This window comes from Prionailurus bengalensis, chromosome C2 (assembly GCF_016509475.1).
Source record: "Prionailurus bengalensis isolate Pbe53 chromosome C2, Fcat_Pben_1.1_paternal_pri, whole genome shotgun sequence".
NCBI classification, from domain to species: Eukaryota; Metazoa; Chordata; class Mammalia; order Carnivora; family Felidae; genus Prionailurus; species Prionailurus bengalensis.
This window is the reverse complement of record NC_057350.1, coordinates 127,698,753-127,722,695: the sequence shown is the minus strand read 5'-3', so window position 1 is coordinate 127,722,695 and position 23,943 is coordinate 127,698,753. Positions and strand designations below refer to the sequence as shown.

The following is a 23,943-nucleotide window of genomic DNA, read 5'->3' as shown; positions in this document are numbered from 1 at the left end:
AAACTCTCACATGGCCCTATAGAATCCAAGTAATCTTTAAAAGGCCACTGTTTGTTTGTTAGGGGGAACCATGCATCAGCCTCGGTGCTGGATATGTGGCCAGGGCAGGATCCAGTCTACAAACTCTGAATGCCTCCTTCAGAATTCAGCCTGCAAGAGACCTCCTCTTGAATCATAGACAACTCGGCCTACCCACTTTCTCCAGGGAAATCCAATTAATGAAAGATAACGAACTAGTCCTAAATTTCTTTCCTTTAAAAACAAAACAAAACTGATACAGTTAAATGATTAGAGTGAGCAAACTCTCAAGAGCATTGGGACATAAAATCATCTCTGAAGCTTTACATAGTAAGAACAATAGGATGACAAGCCTGATTTTGAATAGTTTATTAAAGGAAAGGTGAAGCATCAGTTTCAAATTGTACAAAAGGAAAAAAAACCTCATATTGCAAATGTACAATTTACAGAATTACTAGCAAAACCAATCAAGGAGACACTGAAAATACAAAAATTCGATTGACTTCAAACTGAACTGCAAACCCATTTGAGTAGATATTAAGCCTTTTTTTTTTCTTTTTTTTCTTTTTTTTGTTGCATGTAGTCTACAATTCTAAGTCAGCATCTGATTTCCACATGAAACTGTCAAGCAAAGGATCAATCTGTGCATGTGCCAAGGCACCTCCCAGCTTCCTCCCTGGCCAGAACCACAGGCAGGGGTGACGCTGGTGGACGGTCCAGTTATTCCTGCCCCTTCATGTCCAGTGAGGTCCACATTTCTGGAAGAAAGTGAGACCCCAACCCCTCAAACTGGAGCCCAGGAATTACTAAATTAGCAGATAAAATATTTTTGGTGACCAGGTTTTTTTCAGAACTGTACAAATATTGAGAAAAATCTGTTTTGTGTTTACTAAAAGAATGAATAGAATAATCCATTTCCTTTCCCAACAAAAGATAATCAATTATTGGGTGCACAGATTAGTAAAAAAAAAAAAAAATCTTTTCATTTTTGGTAAGAAGGGAAAGCCTCATGATTCCATTGCAGCTACTTTAAAAACCAGCCCAGAAACAGCTGTGGATGGATTGGTTTGGAATTGAGGCTTACTTTTAAAAATCAGAAAGTAAGAAACTAAGTGGGCTTTTTAAAACAATAGCAGCAAGTCATAAAAGTCTAAGCAGAATGTAACTCTAAACCATTGAAGGCTGTCCTGAAGATTCATAATTTCTTTCCCCAAAATAATTAATATGCACATTTAACACTGAAATGTAGCTGTATTTCAAGGTAAGCTTAGGAACTTCACCCTCTAAGCACAGACTTCTATGCAGCACATACTTCTATAATTGGTAAACTTAATTCACAAAATTAGCGCATAAGGTATTTAAGTGCATGGGAAGTAGACACAGTTATGTTACACTTAAAATTACTTTTGAATGGCAAAGAAGTTCTTCATGATTATCTTTTTAAGAAAACGGAAGTTTATGTAACTTGAATTTGGCAGGGCATGAAATAAGTAGTAAAAACAGCAAACTGATAACTTGAGAACCATTTTTGTTTTTCTGAGAATACTTTATTTGCTGGTAGAAGTTGCTAAAAATGCACAGAACAAATACCAATAGAAAATGTACTGTATTTGAATCTCCCTATTCTATATAAAATGAATGGTGCACAGCATCTGTTGGAAAATGGCTGCGTGGACATTTCTTATTTTATGCCCCCTTATAAATAAAAATAAACCTTTTTATTCAAGAGTATATAAAATCTGGGAATCCATATCCACAGAGGGTGTGTGGTTTTTGGCAGAGATGCACTGTCAGAATTTCATCTTAGCTTGTCGATATTCTGCTCCTCCGCATTTCTGTATTCCACAAGGTCAACCAAATCCAGTGAGCTCCAAAACACTCTTCGGCAATTAGGATGAGCTGCTTACTCATAGGTTTAATAAAAATGGTTAGCTTTTAAAACATAAAAAGGCAAAATGTTAAAACGGTTTTTAAATTGTACAACAGGAAAATAAAGTTAAAAATATTTTTTTTTTACTCAATGCTGAGTTTCATAAAACAGGTGTATAACAGTGTTTATCTTGACAGTTGTTTTAAAAATTTAAAATTTTTTCCTCCCTCCAGAAAAACACACACATCTGTATTGGGATAAGTCCAATATTAGGACACAAATGATTTTTCAGGTCAGTCTTTCTGAGGTGACATTCACCAACATTCCCTTGGGTAATTTACATGCTCCTCTTCTGTCACTGCAAAAAGGGATTGACCTCAATCATTTGATTAAAAAACAAATCAGATCACATCAAAAGTGTTTTTTCCCCCATACAAGCTATCACAGTATATAGGCCTCTAGCTCTAAATAATAGAGTTCCAGATTTGTAAATTTTCTTCAGACTTCAGAACATAGGCATTCCAAATCCCTAGAAAAATGAAAAACACAATTAATTTCATGCATATGCAAGACCTAGAAACCATAAATAAAAGTAATAATTTAACATTTACTGAATCGTCTTCTATGATAGCTGCAGAATCAAAGAAGTCTGGCCTCAGCTCAGCTCTCTCTCGCCGATTTCTTGATGGGGGCTAGAAAAAGAAGCCAAAATGTTTTCCTGAGATAGAGTAAGACAATGAACTGTGATAATAAGCAGCTAATATTTCTGATGGTATCACAGAATAGAGCTACTAAAGATAAAATTTTGAAATGAAAAGAATGTGGCTTTTACATGGAGCCCACATTAAAAAAACAGGATTTCAAATTACAATGAATAAGCTGAACATGTAAATGCATGTAATTTGGGGGCCTACAAACATACAACATGCCTTTGAATCGTAGAATGATTATAAAAATTGATCCCTAAATTCCCCAAAGCAGGTAGATGGAAAGCTACTGATGGGAGGGGAGAGACTGGAGGCATATGATCTCCTTTACATTTCTTAGAAAAATTTTTCATTATGGAACACTCAAAACCTGTAAAGAATGTTACAGGCTAAATTATGTCCCCCCCCACCCCTGGCAAATTCATATATTGAAGAGGTACCCCCAGTACCTCAGAATGTGACTATTATTTGGACAGAGGACCTATAGAGAGGCTATTAAGGTAAAATGAGGTCATATGGGTGGATTCTAATTTTTAAAAAAATTTATGGGCACTTGGGTGGTTCACTCAGTTAAGCATCTGATTTTGGTTCAGGTCCTGAGTTCACAGTTCGTGGATTCGAGCCCCGCTTTGGGCTCTCTGCTGACCACTCAGAGTCTGGAGCCTGCTTCAGATTCTGTGTCTCTCTCTGCCCCTCCCCTGCTCACACTCTGTCCTCTCTTTCTCAAAAATGAATAAAACAAAAAATTTTTAACTTTTAAGTTTATTTTACTTATTTTGAGAGAGATCATGGGTAGGGAGTCAGAGAGAGGGAGAGAGAATCCTACTCAGGCTCTGCATTGTCAGCACGGAGCCAGATGTGGGGGCTCAAACACACAAACTGTGACATCATGACCTGAGCTGAAATCAAAAGTCGGTTGCTCAACCAACTGAACCCCCCAGGCGCCCCAATTCTAATCTGATTCACATCCTTATAAGGAGACAGAGGAAAGATCACATGAAGATAAAGGGAGAAGATGGCCATTTACAAATCAAGGAAAGAAGCCTGAGAATGAAATAAATCTTGCTGACACCATGATCTCAGACTTCTAGCCTTCAGAGCTGTGAGAAAATTTCTATTGTTTAAGCCACCTAGTCAATGGCATTTGTTATAGCAGCCCTAAATACATAAAGTGGTATGATAAACTACCATGTACTCATCACCTAGCTTCATCAACTGTCAAATCTTTGACCAATCTGTTTCATTGAGTCTCCTCACGGTTTTTTTTCTTTTCTATGTCATTTCATCTATAACTACCTTCAATATGAATCTCTGATGGAAATTAAAAAAAAAACATAACCACCATGCATTACTATTCCTGACAAAGTCAATAATTTCTTAATATCACCTACACCTAGTCCATATTCAGGTCTCCTTGCTTCAAAGATGTTTTTTCCACACTGAACAAATATGGTCCATATTCTGTGTTTGGTTGCTGTGCTGGAACACACTCTATATATCATCAGACTCCAAGTTAAAGAGACCAGATGTACACTATACTGAAAGGCAGATCTAGTGAGAGCCCCTTCTCAAGAAGGTAAGGAACCAGTTTCCATTACTGCCAGAAATTTACAATCTGACTGCTTAGAAAGTAAGCTTGAGAAACACAGCTCATCCAAATGCCCTAATAAGTGTGACATTGGTCCTGCCTGCTGCTATTCTATGTTACCACCTCCACACCTCTCTCCTCGGGCTTCTGCAAACAAGAGCATCATCTTACACCGATGCCTTCACATATTTTAAAAGAAGAAAATGTATTGAGTTTCTTTACCAGATCAATAACCATGGTGTCTTCAAATTCTTCATTCATATCTTCTAACTGGCTCCGGGATGACATCATCACATCTTCAAAGATGGGCTCAGCATCTTCCTCCATTAGGCCCCGACTGATAAGGAAAAACCATCGTCAGAAGACTGTTCAGACTCATCGAATGTGGAGTCCTGGCTCTTATATTAGGTCTTATAATCAATGAAAAGCACATCTTCCAGGTAAAATCCGTGGGCTGCACAAACTATGATCCTGAACTATTAAAATAATTAAGGATCATTCGTTTCATTCAAGATTTCATCTCAACTCATCAAAAGGAAGTATAATTTAAATGCAATAACAACAAAAGAAGTTAACATTTATTTAGCTATGTGTCAATTCCCACAAAACTATGTGATTGGTAGTATTATCCCATGTTTACAAATGGAGAATCTGAGGCACAGAGGTTTCAGACTTTGCCCAATGCCACATAGCTGGCAAGTGGCAGCACTAGGATTTAAATGCTGAAAGCTTCAGAAGCCCACACCCTCCATTCCTATTCTATACTGCACAGGAGATCCTGAATTATGATCTTAACTCCTTTTCTAAGACCAAATGTCAAAGGAAACCAGTCATTCCACAAAATGACCAGCATCACATAGTCATTATGTTTTTGCACTACTTGATGTAACACTTACACGGCATGCCTTACTCCAGTTCTCACTTTCATGTAGTTCATTCCTGTTCTGTCCTTCCGATTTAAGTCTTCTAATTTCGGCTGGCCTAACCAAGAGATCTGCATCTGAGGACTAAGGGAATAGGAATACATTATTCATTTATGGCAGAAGATGAATTTCGCTCATCAGTCCCATGCTAAGAAAGCCACCGTTGGCTTGCCTAATCCCCGAGTATGGGGAGTTAGCTGGATTTACTTGAGTCAAGGGTGAGACAGACCATTACTGAAGGATCTACCTTTGCAGAAATGGCATTTAGTTGCTCAGGGATGCCTAAGTCTCTAAGAGAAGCTGGCTGTGGCCAGTTGTTAGCTGTAAAGGAAACCAAAGTATGTCACCCCAAAATACTGCTTCTGAGATAAAAGTTATTTTGAGCTAAAGGCAATTAAGAAGTGGTAAACACAGAAAAAGCTCCTTTTCTGCTTAAAGGCAGAATTCTTGTTTTATGGGAGACAGACTCTTATCAACTCAGAGATGGTACCAGAGCAATCTGCAAACAAGCCTTCCTACTAGTTAAACTAACCCTTACCTTCCTAGTTGAGGAAAATGTAGACTACATAGGCTCAGTTAAACTATTCCTAGTACAAAACCCTTTGTCTTGTCAATTCTTCAGGCCTTCATTCTCTGCTGAAAGCTCCCCTGGACATGTAAAACACTCAATAAAATGTGTATCCTTTTCTGTTGATCTGTCCATTTAATTTTCAGACCCAGTTAGGGATCCTAAGAGGATTGGATAAAACCTTTCCTTCCCCTACAGGTGCTTAATTTATCAGCTTTGTTCCCCAAATCTCTGGCAAACAAGAGACTGCTTCTGAGACCTCTGTATCCAGCTACTGCCCTGGAACAAGTGTTCCTGCTTGGACAGCCAGTCCCCTAAGGGACAGAAAGGATGCTGGCCTTGTGGGAAGAGCTCTTCAGGGTTGAACAAGGAAAGGTATTAACACATTTTTTTCTCAGTCCTTCTGAAAAAATTTGGAGTCAGGTGCATGCTGGGTCAAATTTTCACCTGTCCTCTATACTTACTGGTACATGGACCAGTTTATGCAAGTTCTCCTGCATAAACATGCCTCCTGGGAATTTTACAGGATGTAAACCTTAATGATTTTTAGTAGATAACATCTGTCACACGAGCAGCTGTCTTTATATCATATAGTGTTACCACCTTGATTAAACCTATAAACAAACCTACAGCAGGGAAAGGAAAGTAGACCACAGAGGGGAGGAATTGACAAGTGGTAAAGTCAGGGAAGTAAGACAGGCTGCTCCAATAAGGAAGAATCCACCCTCTAAGAAGCAGGGTGAGAATGCTAGTCATAAGGCAAACTACCCTCTAAGAATGCTGTTATGCAGTGGCTGTCTGACAATGATTATCCTTTTAGCTTTGAAGAAAGGCAGATCCTCTGAGCAAAGAGGCTTTCTGAAAACCCAGGATCTGAAAAATTCTAACATTTCCTCTTTCCATTTCCAACCTGCTAAATTTGTTGATTTTAACTGAGAATTTTCTTTGCCATCAGAGTAAATCACAGCATTTTACCCCAATGAATAGAAACACAAGAAACTAGAAGAATTACATAGCTGGATAGAAAACAACAAAGAAAAAGTTCTTTTATAGCAAAAGTCGTACCATTATCTTGCCTTTTCCAAAATTTTTGGGGCCATGGTACTAGAAAACATACTAATTACTACTAGCATGGAAAAGGTAAGACTTTGATTCTCTCTTAGAGAAAAGGCAACTGTTCTCAGAATTTATCAAATATCTTGACAAATACCTTAATCCCTAACAGTTTAAGTTTAAAATATAAACTTGACCAAGACAAAATGCTATTAATGAATGAAAAAGGAATAGTCTATTTGTTTGTTCAGACTAGTACAACCTTAGCAGAGACTCTTATAGGCTTTCTTTCCAAGGAAGTAACTTGCATGTCTTCTTTGCATGTCCCTGAGAAAAAACAGACCTGCCCAATGATAATCTGTAAACTCCAACTGAAATCAGCACTTAGTGATGCACCATGCTTTAAAGGTCTTTGGGCTCTGAGTAACTGATATCCACAACTGTTGGCAGGCTTATGTATCTTCTAATACAAATTATTAGTCTCTGCTTGTGGTTTTTCCTCATGAACTGACCAATAACATGCTTTAAGAAGGTTTTTCTTTTTTTAACAATTAAAGGTTTTATACCAAGAAAATAAATTTTTACTACTTACTTGTGTAAAAAGTCAGGTTCAGAACCATGTTCAGACTCAGGTTCCTGAATCTGTTCTCCCACGGGCCTACTATTCTCCCGCAGTACAGTGGAAGTGAGCTGTGGTGCTGGCAGGGGCCCAGGAGTCTGAATCATGGTGTCAGTCCTGTTTAGCCATGTATTATCCAGACTTTCATCTGTAAAATTCCAGTTAGAGTCACAACATATCATTAGTGGAATGAACTCTGGTAGAAGTTCTAGAACAGACTAGAAGAGCGTGGCTTCTGGGTTAAACTGTCTAGTTTGAATTCCAGTTATACCACTCGCCTGTGTAACTTTCTGTAAGTTACTAAACTTCCAAAACTCCGTTTTCTTATATATTCTTACATTATCCTCTCTTCTGAATCCCTCCATCTATAAGGATTAATTCAACCACAGGAAGGGAAGAATGGGGTCAGCCAGAGATCCCTCTAACCTTGCTTTACTCAAACAATAAAGGGCCTATTTGCTGGGTCTTAGAGGGGCCCCAGGTAGCAGCACTTAAAGTGTGGTGGGCCTTTACTGACAAATCAGCAAATCCCACTGCACAACTGGGATATTGGAGAAATAACTTTTTTCCAGGCAATTCAATATGGGGATGGGTTAAGAGGCTCACTGTTTTCATGCTTCTAAGTTCTACCTCTTTAGGGAAGCCCTCCTCATTCATCCTACCCAGCCCCCACTTCCCATTCTCCTTTAACTTCTAGAGGAAATAGAATCATTCCTACTTACTAAGGATTTAATTATACACTGGCCTGTGTTGGCAGGTCATCTGTCAACTGTATAGGTTATCTCTTTAATTAAAATTAAATTTTGTCAAGGGACCAGGAAGTGTTTCTTCCTTTTTCTGAAGATCATTCATGAAGATCTGAACAGATTAAAGCATTATTTGCATATGTAAACTATAGCCTGATATACTGTTACATAATTATAAAGTTTCTACTACAAACATTCTAAGTTATTTTCCTAATATGGGAAGACTTAAAAGTATTACTGCTATGCTTTCCCTTCTGAAGAATTAAAAAAAAATTTCAATCACAAAGTACACAGTATGAATCTTACTGTTTTTCTTCCTCCATTAAGTCTCAGAGATGTGTGCATGTTAGGTTCTGTATTTGCTATCAAGCATCCCACCTCTCAGTGTTTCAACAATTGTCAGACATATGTATATGTTCTGGATCAGCTTCTCAGTTCCTGAAAATACTTACCTATTGTCTTGTTAATGTCATTCCAGTGATCTGAAACTCACTATTGCATCTTTTCTTTAATCAGCAAAAAGAGGTTTCATCTTCTTTTATTCATACTACTTTTGTTTCAACATTTAATTCCTAACTTTTATCTTTTGCTGCACTTAAAATTTTGTAAAAATGGTACCACTTAGGTTCTTAACCTGGTAAACCCATGTTTCAGCTCTACTACATACCATATTTTACAGAAAATCTTTCCTGATTCATTAAGAGTTCGATTAGTCCCTGTATGTACCCAGAAAATCTTTTTGGCCCATCAGAGCACTTCCCTTGCTGAATTAAAATTGCCTGCTTCTGTCTTCCCATCTGTACTATGAGCATTTTTTAAAGTAAGTTTCATGCCTAGCACAGAGCCCAAAATGGGGCTTGAACTCATGACCCTGAGATCAACAGTTAGATGTTTGACTGAGGTGCCCATGCACCCCTGAGCATTTTTATTAATACTTAATCTCCAGCATTTTGCAGGTCTTTGAAAGGTGCTTGGTAAAGACTTGATGAATGAATGACTAACTTCAGGAAGAACTCACTCTTCTTGAGGAGATCCTGCTAACCCCTAAGGGTTCCTCAATGAAAACACTTCTTACAAGGCTTTCTCATCTTTATTCCAAACAGATGAAACTGCTGCCTAAGGATTCTGGGCACATGACCTACGTTAGTCGCTTGGTAAATTTCAAACTGACATACAGCAAGTTTTCTTTTTTTCAGTCATTATTTAGAGAGAAGTTTAGGATTCTACACTACAGAGAGGGTTTAGTTATTTTCATTCTCTGAACCAAAAGATTTTAAATCCCAAAGACAAAACTTGACACAAAATCTTTAACATTAATTCTGTAAATATTTTTTTCTTTTTTAATTTATATCCAAATTAGTTAGCATATAGTGCAATAATGATTTCAGGAGTAGAATCCAGTGATTCATCCCCTATGTATAACACCCAGTGCTCATCACAACAAGTGTCCTCCTTAATGCCCATCACCCATTTAGCCGATCCCCCACCCACCACCCCTCCAGCAACCCTAAGTTTGTTCCCTGTATTTAAGACTCTCTTATGTTTCCCCCCTCCCTGTTTTTGTATTATTTTTGCTTCCCTTTCCCTATGTTCATCTGTTTGTATCTTAAATTCCACATGTGAGTGAAGTCATACGATATTTGTCTTCCTCTAATTTTGCTTAGCATAATACCCTCTTGTTCTATCCATGTTGTTGCAAATGGCAAGATTTCATTCTTTTTGATTGCCAAGTAATAGTCCATTGTGTGTGTGTGTGTGTATGTGTGTGTATGTATATGTGTATATATATACACACATACCACATCATCTTTATCCATTCATCAGTTGATGGACATTTGGACTCTTTCTATACTTGGTCTATTGTCGACAGCGCTGCTATAAACATTGGGGTGCATATGCCCCTTTGAAATAGCACACCTATATCCTTTGTATAAATACTTAGTAGTGTAATTGCTGGGCTGTAGGGTAGTTCTATTTTTTTTAATGTTTATTTTTGATAGACAGAGTGTGGGCAGGGGAAGCAGAGAGAGAAGGGGGCAGAGAGAGAGAGGGAGACACAGAATCCGAAGCAGGCTCCAGACTCTGAGCTGTCAGCACAGAGCCCAACACGGGGCTTGAACTCATGAACCATGAGATCATGACTGGAGTCAAAGTCAAATGTTTAAGTGACTGAGCCACCAGGTGCTCTGAGTTTTCTTAGTTTAAGAGTAATGCTCTAATAAAGCAATTTTTAGTCTTTTTGAATATATGAATAATTATGCATTTTCACATTTTCATGACAATTCAACTCCTTGTTTCCCACAGTCCATGAGGGTTATAAAACCAGAGTCAGCTATCATTATTTTAATGCACAAGAATAAATTATATTCCTGGGGTAGAAATCGAAAGTTGTTTTGGTCATGTTCAATTTGCTGCACAGGTCTACCCTTAGCTTATCAGAATCTCTTCTATATTAGGATGAATTTTGATAATTAATGTTATGACTACACCTTATTTTAAATTTTAATGTATTAGAGGGTCTATGATATGGAGATCAATTTTATAAACCTTTGTAACTGTTTTCTTTTTCTCTGTACCTATCTTTCTCTGTACCTATGCTCTTCTAACTTCTTTCTCCTTGACCCTTTTCTGTTCCACTTTGTTCTAACCTTTGAGTATGTGTCAAATATACAAGGAAATAATATGCTTAACAGTATTACCTTGCTTCAACAGATCTGTCACTTTATTTACCTTTGCAATAGTAAGCAAACTACTTGTCTCATAGGTTAAAGGTAGACTTACCTTCTACTCGTTTTTTGTGAAGTGGGGGTCGTCCTTTCTTATTCCTTACTGAGGAGGTTTTGCTGCTGCTACTTCCACTGTTAACAGACATCCTATCATCTTCACCTCCAGTGACTAATGAATTTCTATAGGAGATAAGTGGAAGCCACACATCTTCTCTTCTTTCCATCATCTGCTCCGTAAGGAATTTTTCTAGGTATGAATGACTAGAAACACAACAAAGGAAACAGTGATTTTCATAGAAGCACTTCATGTATCACTTATTTAATTTTTTCATAGACTGAGGCTGTCTCTCTGAAAGTTCTGAAGAATCCCTAAGGGTACATATTACATTGTTAACAGTGGTTACCTTTGGAAAAGAGGGATGAGAATGTAAGGTTTTGCTGCACATATTCCTGGAATGCTTTTATTGTTCCAATTTTAGTACATGTGCTGAAGTGAGCACTGGAATGCTTTTAAATAGGTGAATGTATTACTAAGGCTGTGTGTGTGTGTGTGTGTAGAGTCCTTCCTAGGCCAATGTTCAAAAAAAAAAAAAAATCAGAAGTTTAGCTCAATAGGCTATTGATTTTTTTTTTTTTAATTGTTTAAACCAGGGCAGGATTTCTATAATGGTGGAGAGAGGAACTAGGCATATCCTCTTCCCAGCAAAACAATTTTTTAACTGGTGAAAATGATAAAAGACAATCATTTAAAGTCTTTAGAAACTGTCCTAAGGGCACATAGCAAATGGAGAAACATTTATTCAAGAAAATTCCTAAATCTCAGTAAAAACAGAGTTTGTTGCATTTGCATCATAACCTGTTCCCCTCCTTTGTCCCCTCTTCTCCACCACTGTCCTGTGCTATGAAGGCATTACTCCAGGAGCTCTACTCTGGGTAGACATGGATAAGAAGACAGGGTTTCCCTCTTTCTTTCACTTCTCATCCGGAGCTGCCCTGGAAGAAACACTATTCTGGACAGCAGCTGGGAGGAAGGAGGCTTCCTTCTTCCCCATCCTCTACTTGTCAAGTAGTGACTCTCTCTTAGGCACAGCAGGCAGAGACCACCTGGAGGGACAAGTTGACAATGAGGGGTTACCCCTGGTCCCCTGCTCACAGAATAGAGGTGTTATTCTGGGAGGAGAGGGATGCTGTCCCACCCCCAGTTCCTGTTCAATGGCATAAAAGTTCTGCCCAGCAACCAAAGAGAGTAGATAAGCCAGAAATTTAACAGAGAAAACGAGAGAAAAGCTAGCCAAGAAGAGCCCTCCTGGAATCACAGACAATCTTGGAAGTTGGGAAGGCTCTGCACATATGCTTAAGCTGCACCTACTCATGGGCAAAAAGAACAGGGAATGAGGGCAGTGTTGAAATCATTCCCCAGGCCCCACACTGACCTATCAACACAGGGAAGAAGTCTCACTGGCACCAGGGGCTTAAGCACAACTGCTAACCAAATACTAGTTGAACAATAAGCTGCTCTGACCCAAGAGCAACTCTCAGAAAGCCAGACTTAAAGATAAAATCATAGTAGACTATTTTCCAGTTCTGCATATAAGGAGTTTCAAAGTTGTCACTGCATCCTAACAAGTAAAAAGCTCAACAGACTAAAAAATCAGCAACTTCCTGGATCCATAAGAGAGGAAAATAGCTGTCCCCAAGACTGGGAGATATATGTGAATACAGGAGGCAACAGCTTATTGGAACAAACTCACTAGTGGAAACTAACTTGAGAACCAGTGCTGGAGTAGGAAAACCTGAGCTGTAATTCACAAACTGGGGGTGCCTGGGTGGCTCAGTCCCTTAGGCATCTAACTTCGGCTCAGGTCATGATATCACTGCTCTGAGTTTGAGTGCCCCATCAGGCTCTGTGCTTGATAGCTCAGGGCCTGGAGCCTGCTTCAGATTCTGTGTCTCCCTCTCTCTCTGCCCCTCCCCCATTCATGTTCTGTCTCTTCTTCAAAAATAAACAAACATTAAAAATTTTTAATTCACAAATTGTTGGAGGTTCACTGTGGACAAGTCTGAGAGTTCAAAATTCCAGGAGGACCCAGTCCACGGTCCAGTCCAGGGGGACCTCCCCATAATATGAGATTTACCTCCAGAAGTTCAACCAGGTTTCCACAGTAAACATTAGAGCAAACTCCTCTGTGCTTCCAGCAAGGGGAGAGGAAAAGGATATCATTTTGAAATCTGCCAGAGTATATTGTTTTTTTGCTTTTTTAAAAAATTTTTAACGTTTATTTATTTTTGAGACAGAGAGAGACAGAGCATGAATGGGGGAGGGTCAGAGAGAGGGAGACACAGAATCCGAAACAGGCTCCAGGCTCTGAACTGTCATCACAGAGCCCGACGCGGGGCTCGAACTCACGGACCACGAGATCGTGACCTGAGCAGAAGTCGGCCGCTCAACCGACTAAGCCACCCAGGCGCCCCAGAGTATATGGTTTTTAACAAAACCTCTCCTCAGGGGAAACTGGTAAAGCAGAGCACAACTTACTGGGATATTAGTGGATGTTAACCAATCTGGGGGAAGGGAAATACCAACTCCAGCCCACTCCACCCATTATGTCCCAACTATGGGTTAAGAAAAAAGTGAGAAATACTTGAGGAGTTCACAGTCCAGTGAACTAAGACACAAGCCTATAATCTGAGATTATAGATTGCTTCCCCTCCTCCCATACCTCATTACCATATTACTAAAGGTATATTTATAGCAGTTCCTTCTACCCAGTACATCACGTCTGCTAATCAAGAAAAAATTATAAGGCATACCAAAAGGCAAAATTACGATTCAAAGGACAGAGCAAACATCAGAATCAGACATGGTAGAAATATGAGAATTATCAGACTGGCAATTTAAAACAACTATGATCAATATGCTAAGGGCTCTAATGGGAAAAGTAGACAGCATGCAAGAACAGATGAGCAACAAAAGCAGACAGATGGAAATCCTAAGAACCAAAAGAAATGCTAGAGATAAAAACTGTAAAAGAAACAAAGAATGCCTCTGATCGGTTTATCAGTAGACTGGACACAGCTGAGGGAAAAGCCTCTGCTCTAGGGGACACAACAACATAATCTTTGAAAACTGAAAGCAAAGAGAATGATGATGGAGGAAAATAGAATATCCAACTATAATACAACTACAAAAGGTGTTAACATATTGAGAATGTCAAGGGGAAGCAAGAAAAGAACAACAGCAACAATAATTGAAAACAGAAATGGCAGGGGTGCCTGGGTGGCTCAGTCTGTTAAGTCATCCAGCTTCGGCTCAGGTCATGATCTCATAGTTTATGAGTTCGAGCCCTGCGTTGGGCTCCTTACTGACAGCTCAGAACCTGGAGTCTGCTTTGGATTCTATGTCTCCTTCTCTCTCTGCCTCTCCCCCGTTCATGCTCTCTCCTTCAAAAATAAACATTAGACAAAAATTAAAAAAACAAACAAACCCCGAAATGGCAGAGAATTTTCCCAAATTAATGTCAGATACCAAGCCACAGATCCAGGAAACTCAGAGAATACCAAGCAGGATAAAATGACAGAAGAACTATATCTAAGCATACTGTTTTCAAACTACAGAAAATCCAAGGCAAAGGAAAAATCCTGAAAGAAGCCAGAGGAAAAAAAATGCTTCATACACAAGGGAATAATGATATGAATTATACCTAACTTCTCAGAAACCATGCAAGCAAGAAAAGAGTGGAGTAAAGTGTTAAGAGAAAAACCCCACCAAACTAAAATTCTGTGCCCTACAAAACTCTCCTTCAAAGTGAAGGAAAAATTAAGACTTTCTCAGGCAAATAAAAATTGAGAGAATTTGTTGCCAGTAGACCTGCTTTCCAAAATTTGTTAAAATAAGAGCATTAGAGTGAAAGAAAGTAATATAGGTCACAGACATGAATCTATATAAAGTAAGGAAGAACAATGAAGAAGGAATAAGTGAAGGTAAAATAAAAACTTAAAAATTTAAAAAATATTTATTTATTTTTGTGACAGAGAGAGAGAGAGAGGGAGCGAGCATGCAGGGAGGGACAGAGAGAGAGGGAGACACAGAATCTGAAAAAAGGCTCCAGGCTTTGAGCTGTCAGCACATAGCCCGGCACGGGGGTTAAATTCATGACCCATGAGATTGTGACCTGAGCCGAAGTCTGAGGCTTAACTGAGCCACCCAGGCACCCCTAAAATAAAAACTTTTATTTTTCTTAACTGATCTAACAAAGGAAATTTTTGTTCAAAATAACACCAACAATGTATTTGATTATGTATGCTTATGTATATATCACGTATATGCATAGATATATATGATTACATATGCTTATATATTAAATGAAAAGAATGACAGCAATGATACAAGGGAGAGGAGGGAGAAATTAGGACTATTTTGTTATTATAAGGTACTCATACTACTCATGAAGTGATACAGTACTATTTAAAAGTGGATTTGGATTAATTGTAAATGCACATTGCAAATTTTAGGGCAACCACTTAAAAAAAAGTATCAATATGCTAAGAAAGTAGAACAAATGGTATCATAAAATGCTTAATTGAAACTTTTTACAAACAGCAGAAAAAGAGTGGAAGACAAAAAATAAGAGCAACAAACAGAAATAGTAAGGAATATGGTAGGTATTAATCCAACTGTATTAATAATCAATCTGAACATCAATGGTATAAAAGTGCACCAAGTAAAAGATTGCCAGAGTGGATCAAAAAACATGACCTAAGTATAGGCTGTCTACAAGAAATCCACTTTAAATGTAAAGACATATAAAATAAAAGTAAGTAAATGGATGGAAAAAGTTATACCATGCAAACACTAATCAAAAGAAACCAAGAGTAGTTATATTAATTTCAGAGCAGACTTCAAAGTACAGAAAGTTATCAGGGATAAAGAAGGGTATTACATAATGATAAAGGAGTCAGTTCTTCAAAAAAGGTAATAATTCTTACTATGTATGTGCCTTAAAACAGAGCATCAAACTATGTGAGACAAAACTAATTGTAAAGAGAAACTGCAATTAGAAATACATGAATCCACTATCACAGTTGGAGACTTAATCCTCTATCAGAAATAGACAGATTCAGTAGCCAGAAAAATCAGTAAGGACATAGTAGAAATCAAATACACCATCAGTCAAGTGGATATAATTAACATCTACAGACTAATCCCATCCAAAAGCAGAATACGTATTTTTTTCAAATCACCTGTAACATTCACCAAGAGATCACATTTTATTTAAAAAAAAATTTTTTTTTCAACGTTTATTTATTTTTGGGACAGAGAGAGACAGAGCATGAACGGGGGAGGGGCAGAGAGAGAGGGAGACACAGAATCGGAAACAGGCTCCAGGCTCTGAGCCGTCAGCCCAGAGCCTGACGCGGGGCTCGAACTCACGGACCGTGAGATGGTGACCTGGCTGAAGTCGGACGCTTAACCGACTGCGCCACCCAGGCGCCCCAAGAGATCACATTTTAGGTCATGAAACACATCTTTTGTTTGTTTTTTTTTTTAAATGTTTTTATTTATTTATTTTGCAAGCGAGGGAAGGAGGGAGAGAAAGCGAGCCCATGCACTCAAGCAGGGGAGGGGCAGAGAGAGAACCCCGAGAAGGCTCTGAGGTGTCTGTCAGTGCAGAACCCAATGCGGGGTTTTGATCTCAGGAACTGTTATATCATGACTTGAGCCGAAATCAAGAGTTGGACGCTCAACAAACTGAGCCACCAAGGCACCCCAGTCACAAAACACATCTTAACAAATTTAAAAGAACAGAAATCATACAATGTCTGCTCTTAGATCACAATGGAATTAAACTAGAAATCAGTATCAGAAAGATACATGGAGATTAAAGAATATACTTTAACACATGATACAAAGAAGAAATCCCAAGGGAAATTTTAAATGAAAATGAAATGAAATGAAAATAATAGCACTTCAAAATTTGTGTAATGCAGTGAAAGCAATGGTTAGAGGGAAATTACAGCACTGAATGCACATATCAGAAAAGAAAAATCCAAAATCAATAATCTAGAAGCTTCTACCCTAGAAAACTAGAAAAAGATGGCCAAATTGAATCCAAAGTGAAAGAAAAGAAACACTAAAAGTTAGAGTAGAAATCAATGAAATTAAAAACATAAAGCAATATATAATATCAGCAAAATCAAAAGCTGGTTCTTTGAAAAGATCGATAAAATTGATTAGTCAGCCAAAAAGAGTTGGGGGGAAGAGAAGCTACAAATTATTAATACCAGAAATTAAAGAGAAAACATCATTACAGATCCTATGGACATTAACAGGAGAATAAAGGAATACTATAAACAAATCTGTGCCTGCATATTTGATAATCCAGATGAAACAGACCAATTCCTTGAAACACACAACTTGCCAATTTCACACAAGAAGAAATGGACAATCTGAAAAGGCCTGTATCTATTAAATAAATTGATTCAATAACTAATAACTTTCCAAAGCAGGAAGCACCAAGCTCAAATGAGTTAACTGATGATTCTACCAAACATTTAAGGAATAAACCTACCAATTCTCTACAGTCTCTTTCAAATGACAAAAGCAGAAGCAGTACTTTCTACCTCATTCTACGAGGCCAGCACTATCCTAATACCAAAATCAGACAAAGATATTACAAGGAAACTACAGACTAATATCTTCATGAATATAAAGCAAAAATCCTCATCAAAATATGAGTAAACTGAATCCAACACTGTACTGAAAAATAAATATATACACTATGATCAAGTGGGATGTAACCCAGGTATGCAAAGTTGGTTCAACACTTGAAAATCAATTAATATATTCCATCACATCAACAGGCTAAAGAAGAAAAATCAGTATCTTATCAATAAATATAGAAAAAGAATTTGACAAAACCCAACAGCAATCCTTGATAAAAACTCTCACTAAATCAGGAATAAAAGGGGATTTTCTCAATTTGATAAATACAATCTACAAAAAACCGTATAGCTAACATGCTTAATGGTGAAAAACTTGAAGATTTCCCAGTAAATCAGGTATAAGACAAGAATGTCCCTGCTCACCAATCTTTTTCAACACTGTACTGGAAATTCTAGTTAATTCAATAAGACAAAAAAGGAAATATAAAGTATACAGAGTAGAAAGGAAGAAATCAGTTATTATTTGCAGATGACACGATTGTCTATGTACAAAATCCTAAAGAACTGACAGAAAATCCCTCCTGGAACTAATATGCAATTGCAGCAAGGTTGCAGGATACAAAGTTACAAGTGGAATTTGAAATTAAAAACATAATGCCATTTACATCTGCACCCCTGAAAATGAATTAAGATATAAATCTAACAAAAAATATACAATACCTATATGAGGAAAACTACAAAACTGATGAAATGAAAGAACTAAATATATGGAGACACGTTCCATGTTCATGCCTACAAAGACAAAGTACTAAGTTCTTTCTAACTTGATCTATATAGTCCATGCAGTTCCAACCAAAATCTCAGCAAGTTATTTTGTGGATATTGACAAGTGGATTCTAAGTTTTATATCGAGAGGCAAAAGACCCAGGATAGCCAGTACTGATGGAGAACAACTAAGTTCGAAGACTGACACGATACAATTGTAAAACTTACTATAAAGCTACAGTAAAATCATTTTGCAAAATATAAGTATACCATCATCACACTGTATACCTTAAACTTATACAATGCTATATGTCAAATTTATCTCAATAAGGCTGGAAAAATGAAAAAAAAAATCTATAGTAACTAAGATAGTGTGGTACTGGCCAATGAATAGACATATAGATCAAAGGAACAGAAAAGAGAACCCAGAAACAGGACCACATAAATATAATCAACTGATCTTTGTGACAAAGGAGCAAAGGTAATAAAATGGAGTAAAAGCAGTCTCTTCAATAAATGAACAACTGGATGTGTGTGCAAAGCAAATAAATGAGTTGAGACACAGAGCTTACGTTGTTCACAAAAACCAACTCAAAATGGATTATAAACCATTTTGTAAATGTAAAATTTATAAATGTAAAATGTAAGACTATAAAACTCCTACAAAATAATATAGGAGAAAACCTAGATAACCCAGGGTATGGCAATGACTTTTTACAACACCAAAGGCAGGGTCTCTGGAATAATAATTGATAAGGCAGAGTTAATTAAAATTAAAAACTTCTGTTCTGCAAAAGACACTGTCTAGAGAAAGAGAAGACAACCACAGACTGGGAGAAAATATTTGCAAAATACATATCTGATAAAGGAATTGCTATCTAACGTATAGAAACAACTCTTAAAACTCAACAATAAGAAAACAAACAACCTAATTTAAAAATGGGCTACACATCTGAACAGATACCTCACCAAAGAAAATATACAGATGCCAAATTAAGCACATTAAAAGTTGCTCTACATCATATGTCATCAAGGAAATGCAAAATTAAAATAAGACACAACTAGGGGCACCTGGGTGGTTCAGTGGGTCAAGCGTCTGACTTCAGCTTAGGTCATGATCTCAGTTTGTGAGGTCAAGCCCCGTGACGGGCTCTGTGCTGACTGCTTGGGGCCTGGAGCCAGCTTCTGATTCTGCGTCTCCCTCTCTCTCTGCCCCTCCACCACTCACGCTCTGTCTCTCTCAAAAATAAACATTAAAAAAAATTTTTTTTAAAAATAAGACACCTATTAGAATGGCCAAAATCTGAAACAATGACAACACCGAATCCTGGTGAGGATGTGGAACAAAAGAAACTCTCATACATTGCTGATAGGAATAGAAAATGGTACAGCAACTTTGGAAGATAGTTTTGCAGTTTCTTATAAAACTAAACACACTCTTACCATGTGATCCAGCAATTACAAGCCTTAGTATTTACCCAAAAGACTTAAAAATTTAAGTCCTTACAATTACCTACACAGGGATGTTTATATCAGCTTCATTCATAATTGCAAAAATTTGGAAGCAACCAAGATGTCCTTCAGTAGGTAAATGGCTAAATCAATTGTGGTATTTCTAGACAATGGTATAATTCTCAACATGAAAAAGAAATGAGCTTATCAAGCCATGAAAGGACATGGAGGAACTTTACATGCATATTACACTAAGTGAAAGAAGCTTATGTGAAAAGGCTACATACTTTGTGATTCCAACCATATAACATTCTGGAAAAGGCAAAACTATGGAAACAGTAAAATCATCAGTGGTTGCTAGGGTTTGGGGGATGAGAGGAAAGATGAACAAGCACAGCACAGAGGATTTTTAGGGAAGTGAATAAAATACTCTGTATGATTCCATAATGACGGATGCATGTCATTATACATTTGTCTAAACCCACAGAATGTACATCAAGAATGAACTATAATGTAACCAATCATGAACTTTGGTGATTATGATATGTCAAGGTAGGTTTATCAATTATAACAAGTGTATCATCTTGGTGGTAGATGCTGATAATGGGGAGACTATGCATGTGTAAGGGCAGAGTGATACATGGGAATTCTCCTTACCTTCCCCTCAATTTTGCTGTGAACCTAAAACTTCTCTAAAAATTAAGCTAAATCAAATCAAATCAAATCAAATAGTTCTCTGTTAGTTTGGAAGACTGCACATACCCAAGGCTGCCCCTTCTCAGAAGCAATGAGAGAGGGAACTTCCAAGCTGCTAGTCTTCTGGCTGACTGTGGAGCAAAATAACACCCCTGAATTGTGACAGCAGTCTTCAAGCGACACACACAACGAAGAGTAAAAAGTAAAAATCTAGGCTCTACTACAAAGCTGTCATCATCAAGACAGCATGGTATTGGCACCAAAACAGACACATAGACCAATGGAATAGAATAGAAACCCCAGAACTAGACCCACAAACGTATGGCCAACTCATCTTTGACAAAGCAGGAAAGAACATCCAATGGAAAAAAGACAGCCTCTTTAACAAATGGTGCTGGGAGAACTGGACAGCAACATGCAGAAGGTTGAAACTAGACCACTTTCTCACACCATTCACAAAAATAAACTCAAAATGGATAAAGGACCTGAATGTGAGACAGGAAACCATCAAAACCCTAGAGGAGAAAGCAGGAAAAGACCTCTCTGACCTCAGCCGTAGTAATCTCTTCCTCGACACATCCCCAAAGGCAAGGGAATTAAAAGCAAAAGTGAATTACTGGGACCTTATGAAGATAAAAAGCTTCTGCACAGCAAAGGAAACAACCAACAAAACTAAAAGGCAACCAACGGAATGGGAAAAGATATTCGCAAATGACATATCGGACAAAGGGCTAGTATCCAAAATCTATAAAGAGCTCACCAAACTCCACACCCAAAAAACAAATAACCCAGTGAAGAAATGGGCAGAAAACATGAATAGACACTTCTCTAAAGAAGACATCCAGATGGCCAACAGGCACATGAAAAGATGTTCAGCGTCGCTCCTTATCAGGGAAATACAAATCAAAACCACACTCAGGTATCACCTCACGCCAGTCAGAGTGGCCAAAATGAACAAATCAGGAGACTATAGATGCTGGAGAGGATGTGGAGAAACGGGAACCCTCTTGCACTGTTGGTGGGAATGCAAATTGGTGCAGCCGCTCTGGAAAGCAGTGTGGAGGTTCCTCAGAAAATTAAAAATAGACCTACCCTATGACCCAGCAATAGCACTGCTAGGAATTTATCCAAGGGATATAGGAGCACTGATGCATAGGGCCACTTGTACCCCAATGTTCATAGCAGCACTCTCAACAATAGCCAAATTATGGAAAGAGCCTAAATGTCCATCAACTGATGAATGGATAAAGAAATTGTGGTTTATATACACAATGGAATATTACGTGGCAATGAGAAAAAATGAAATATGGCCTTTTGTAGCAACGTGGATGGAACTGGAGAGTGTGATGCTAAGTGAAATAAGCCATACAGAGAAAGACAGATACCATATGGTTTCACTCTTATGTGGATCCTGAGAAACTTAACAGGAACCCATGGGGGAGGGGAAGGAAAAAAAAAAAAAAGAGGTTAGAATGGGAGAGAGCCAAAGCATAAGAGACTGTTAAAAACTGAGAACAAACTGAGGGTTGATGGGGGGTGGGAGGGAGGAGAGGGTGGGTGATGGGTATTGAGGAGGGCACCTTTTGGGATGAGCACTGGGTGTTGTATGGAAACCAATTTGTCAATAAATTTCATAAAAAAAAAAAAAAAGTAAAAATCTAAATGGCCAAGGAGGTTTAAGCACAACCTTTGATTAATGAGTCTAATGCTGACATAGGCTTGACTCCTAGGAATTCAAGCCAAATGATAAAAACAAAAAACAAAAAACAAAAAACAAAAAACAAAAAAAACAAAAAACAAGGGGAAAAATCTGAGTGGGATAGCAGAGGCTGCACACTGTAAGAGAAACAGACTTCATAGTTTGTTCATCCAAATCTCTAAACAAATGACCAAGCAAACAACATCAATCTCTAGGGGTGCAGTGAATTGGTATGAAGTGTACCTAAATTATTTCACAACGTATCATGTATGCAACATATTATCTAAATTGTTCAGTTTTAAACAAAAAATTATGAGACATGCAAAGTTATAGGGAAATATGACCTACATGTAGCAGTAAAAAAGTGAGCAATAAAAACAGTGGCCCATAAAGATTGCAAAGCAATATTTTAAATATGTTCAAAGAACTAAAAAAATATATACATAAGGAATGAAAAATATGTCACTATCTCATTAAATAGAGAATAAGAAGAATAAAAAGAAATGATAAAAAGAGAACAAATGGAAATTTTGCAGTTGCAAATTACAATAACAAAGAATTCTCTATAGGAGCTCAACAGATTTGAACTGGCAGAATAAATAGTTGGTAATCTTAAATATACATCAGTAGAAATTATGTATTCTGAAGAGCAGAAAGAATAAAGAAAAATGAACAGAGCCTCAGAAATGTGCGATACCATTAAGTGCACTGATAGGTGTAGTGGAAATACCAGGAGAAGAAAGGAGTAGAAATGCATTTAAAGATATAATAGGAAAAAAAAAAAGATATAATAGTTAATACTTCCAAATTTGGTGAAAAACATTAATCTACACATTATCAAAGCTCAACAAAGTCCAAGCAAGATAAATTCAAAAAGACCCACACCCCGATGCATCATAGGCAAAATGCTAAAAGCTAACACTAAAGGAAAACTCTTGAACGAAGAGCAAGTAACTCATGATTTCTCATCAGATGCAATGGAGGCCAGAAGTCAGTGGGATAGTATCATCAATGTACTGAAAGTAACACACTATCAAATCAGAATATTTTATCTAGCAAAACTATATTTTAAAGCTAAAGATAAAATAAAGACACTCCCAGATGGAATAAAAATAGAGAATTTGTGGGGCGCCTGGGTGGTGCAGTTGGTTAAGCGTCCGACTTCAGCCAGGTCACGATCTCGCAGTCCGTGAGTTCGAGCCCCGCGTCGGGCTCTGGGCTGATGGCTCAGAGCCTGGAGCCTGTTTCCGATTCTGTGTCTCCCTCTCTCTCTGCCCCTCCCCCGTTCGTGCTCTGTCTCTCTCTGTCCCCAAAATAAATAAAAACGTTGAAAAAAAAAATAGAGAATTTGTTGCTGGCTGACCTGACTTAAAAGAAACAATAAAAGATGTTCTTTAGGCTGAAAGCAAATGATGCCAGAGAATACACATGAAAAAACAAAGAGAGCTAAAAGGTAATTATTAAGTAGTTATGAAGGCCAATATAATTGCATATTTATTCTTTTCACTAATTTAAACAAGAATTGTATAAAATAATATGTATCACTGTATTGTTGAGCCAATAACATAGAAATGTAATATATTTGGTAATAAATACAAAAGAAATAGGTGGGAGCAAAGATATATTAGTGTAAGGAAATGATGCCAGATGGTATATCAAATCCACAGAAAGAAATGAGGAGAACCAGAAAGGGCAAATGAGATTAATAATATAACAGGCCCCTGGGTGGCTCAGTCAGTTAAGTGTCCAACTTCAAGTCAGGTCACAATCTCATGGTTTGTGAGTTTGAGCCCACACCGGGCTCTGCTGTCAGAGCAGAGCCCACCTCGGATCCTCTGTCCCACTCTGTC

The 23,943-nt window shown here is 37.8% G+C and overlaps 1 protein-coding gene across 2 annotated transcripts in view; it reads right to left on the bottom strand.

Annotated features, from left to right (window-relative positions):
* Window positions 1-372: 372 nt before the first annotated feature.
* STAG1 (stromal antigen 1) overlaps window positions 373-23,943 on the bottom strand; it is a 410,827-nt gene continuing 387,256 nt past the window's right edge. For both annotated transcript variants that reach the window (XM_043595334.1, XM_043595335.1), the window contains 6 exons: window positions 10,874-11,079; window positions 7,320-7,494; window positions 5,080-5,190; window positions 4,406-4,520; window positions 2,500-2,580; window positions 373-2,417 (listed from right to left, as the gene is read on the bottom strand). In XM_043595334.1, the coding sequence (XP_043451269.1) occupies window positions 2,394-2,417; window positions 2,500-2,580; window positions 4,406-4,520; window positions 5,080-5,190; window positions 7,320-7,494; window positions 10,874-11,079 (712 nt within the window). In that variant the 3' untranslated portion in view covers window positions 373-2,393. The remainder of the gene's footprint in view (window positions 2,418-2,499; window positions 2,581-4,405; window positions 4,521-5,079; window positions 5,191-7,319; window positions 7,495-10,873; window positions 11,080-23,943) is intronic.